The 3,364-nt window shown below is 36.1% G+C and overlaps 1 protein-coding gene across 1 annotated transcript; it reads right to left on the reverse strand.

Annotated features, from left to right (window-relative positions):
* Positions 1 to 561: 561 nt before the first annotated feature.
* Positions 562 to 1,866, reverse strand: LOC142226584 (uncharacterized). Its single transcript, XM_075296680.1, has 3 exons — positions 1,691 to 1,866; positions 1,415 to 1,601; positions 562 to 1,362 (listed from the first exon to the last, which is right to left on the reverse strand). Exons 1-3 carry the CDS (start codon positions 1,702 to 1,704, stop codon positions 733 to 735), a joined length of 831 nt encoding a protein of 276 aa, XP_075152795.1. The 5' UTR covers positions 1,705 to 1,866; the 3' UTR covers positions 562 to 732.
* Between the last annotated feature and the right edge of the window lie 1,498 nt (positions 1,867 to 3,364).

Consider the following 3,364-nt stretch of genomic DNA (forward strand, 5'->3'; position numbering starts at 1 on the left):
TATATTTTTTTACTTCAGGGCCTAATTAACAACAAATTATAAAATTTTTTGAGTTATAACTTTTTGCCCACAGCATATTTAAGAACAAAAATTAGTTTTTGATGTACTTTTGCACTGTAATATACTTACAAACTCCTAAATACTGCTGCTTTAGCAGACTTTTCTGCTGTCCCTACTAACAAATTTCTTTGGGTGTACTACGCGCTTCTAAAAAGGTTGTGCCTTTGTAAACAATCAGTGAAAAATGTATGTATGTATTCACAAAGTAAATAAAAATATATTTTTTTTCACAAAAACCTTCAAACCTACACTCACAGAAAAATTCACAGTAATACCTCAAATGAATTTTAAACAATTATCTATTAAAATTTTAATTGATTCAACTAATGTTTGAATTAAAACAAAAATCAATCACAAACACTAAAGTTGTACAATTGTATAAATTAATTGACGTTGGTGATTGATACTACCATTTGTATTAGTCCATTCACATTAGGCCCGAAATCTAATAAAAGTGGACTTGAAACCCTTTTTTAATAATGTGAAAAGAAAAATGTGCAATTTAATGGCCAGCCATTTAATACATATTTTTATTGTGTAATTTAATGTAATTAGTAACGAAGTTATAACGAAAACTAAAAAATCAGTCTACTTCACTTTAACTTTAAAAACTTAAATATATATAGGAATTCAATTGAAGGAGTAAGTACTTAACATTGATAAAGTTTGTATTCAATTGTTATACAAGAAATTTTCAATTGATTCTTCAATTCTGAGTAGACTACCCTCAATTTTTCGGGTACTTTGGGCTTGTGTCTCTGCCGCAACTGCAATCCTCTCTGCTGCTTCGGCTAACCTTTTAATCTGCTCAGTTGCTTCGACCGTTGTCATTGAATTTTGTTCGGCCAATTTTAGTTGTCGCCGTATTAGTTCCAATTGCTCATAAGTTGTAGTTTTCTTTTTCTTACATGAAAAACTGGATTCCTTTTCATCACACATTTTCTTCTTTTTTGAAGATGAAGGCATTGAGCAAGGCGATAGTTCATTTCCTTTGTTTTGAGATCGTACCTGAGAATCTTTATCTTTCTTTTCGGCAGCGTTTTCACATGTAGGACTCGTAATAACTACTTTATCTGGACTAGTCGTCAATATCTCCATTGACAGTAAACTGTCCTCATCTTCTTCAATACCAAATGTTGAACCACTGGGCGCTGCGGCAGAAGAAAGATGAAGAGTTCTGTCAACAGACTCTTCAAGTTCACTTAACTGTGAAAATCGATAAAGGCCACCTCCTGTTTGAACTAAGCTTTTTTTGTTGGAAGCAATCTTTTTTTTCGTTCTGGATTTTAAATCCGTCCAAGTCTATAAAATAAAAATTTAGTCAAAACTTCCAAACAAAACACAAAAATGTAACCTTTTTCCAATCAAATGTAGAGCGTGTTGGTGGACCCAATGAATTGAGCTCTTGGGTTAAATCTTGCCACTGCTCTTCTGAGGAGATTCTGGTCGATCCAAAAACCGGAATACCCCGAGCTAAATCTGGATTGGCCTCCATAAACGAAGTAAGAGCCTTCAGCTGCTGCATGGTCGACTTCTTTAAACTGAAATATGAAAACAGTAAAACCAGTTGTACAAAAGGACGTAATGTACAAGAAAACAAATTTGTATACTATTTTCAAAGTTTTCTTACCATTTGCGCTCCATTTTCACTTACAATATAACAAAATTATTTTAAGCATTATTAGTCGATACCAAAACAGCAAGTGACTAATTATGACAAATCGGATCGTAGAGTTGACAGTACTTTCGACATACAGAAACTCAATTTTGCTTGAAAGGGGTTACGTTATCGATCGAGTAGCCAGTCGACTAATTGCTCGATAAAAACGAGTTATAGAAACACAAATCAGATTTTTTCTCTTTACAAGTCGACCGTGAGTGTAATTTCGACATCGTGAAACAGGCCATAAGTTTCAGCGATTGTTCAATACTAGGCGATCAGAAAACTCCACACAGTCAACCAAGAAATCAAATCGAATAACACAAAATTTCCCAACAGCCAAAATCTTATCTCACCCCCTCCCTGTCTCATCTTCACGACACATGCACATGCATTTCTTCAGAATCTCAGACGGTCACTCTGTCTCCCATTTTAGAATGCTAAACAAATCAATACCATTCTCAACAGCGAATCACTTATCTCTTTTCCCTACCCATTCTTCTATGATACACAAACAAACACAAAATCTAGGTTTCAGCGATTGTTCAATACTAGGCGATCAGAAAACTCCACACAGTCAACCAAGAAATCAAATCGAATAACACAAATTTTCCCAACAGCCAAAATCTTATCTCACACCCTCCCTATCTCATCTTCACGACACATGCACATGCACATGCATTTCTTCAGAATCTCAGACGATCACTCTGTCTCTCATTTTAGAATGCTAAACAAATCAATAGCATTCTCAAGAATCACTTTAGGTTTCAACGATTGATCAATACTAGGCGATCAGAAAACTCCACACACTTTTCCCAACATCCAAACTCTTATCTCTCCCTCCCTCCCTATCTCATCTTCACAATACATGCACATGCACCACACAGCCAGCCAATGCACTCAATACAATGACACTCATGCATACAGGGAAAATTTTTTGGATGACCTTATGACCTATCACAAAAAGCCCATTAAAAAAAGCCCATTAAAAAAAGCCCATAAAAAAAGGCCATTAAAGTGGATCAGTCTATACGTATTACACTACTATCTGGGGATCGGTTTATATGGGGGCTATATATAACTATGGACTGATATGAACCAATTTTTGCGTGGTTATTAGAGACCATAGACCAACATCATGTACCAAATTTCAGGCGGAACGGATGAAATTTGCTTCTCTTTGAGGCTCCGCAACCCAAATCTGTGGATCGGTTTATATGGGGGCTATATATAAGTATGGACCGATGTGGACCAATTTTTGCACGGTTGTGAGAGACTATATACCAACATCATGTACCAAATTTCAGCCGGAGCGGATGAAATTTGCTTCTATTAGAGGCTCTGCAAGCCAAATCGGGGGATCGGTTTATATGGGGGCTATATATAATTATGAACCGATGTGGACCAATTTTTGCATGATTGTTAGAGATAATATGCTGACATCATGTACCAAATTTCAGCCGGATTGGATGAAATTTGCTTCTCTTAGAGGCTCCGCAAGCCAAATCGGAGGATCGGTTTATATGGGGGCTATATATAATTATGGACCGATGTGGACCAATTTTTTCATGGTTGTTAGAGACCATATACTAACACCATGTACAAAATTTCAGCCGGATCGGATGGAATTTGCTATTCCAAGGG

This window comes from Haematobia irritans, chromosome 2 (genome assembly GCF_050003625.1).
Source record: "Haematobia irritans isolate KBUSLIRL chromosome 2, ASM5000362v1, whole genome shotgun sequence".
NCBI classification, from domain to species: Eukaryota; Metazoa; Arthropoda; class Insecta; order Diptera; family Muscidae; genus Haematobia; species Haematobia irritans.

Coding starts and splice junctions, on each gene's coding strand:
- LOC142226584 (XM_075296680.1), bottom strand. Junction 1,363..1,414: donor CTACATTTGATTGGAAAAAG/GTTACATTTTTG, acceptor TTTATTTTATAG/ACTTGGACGGATTTAAAATC.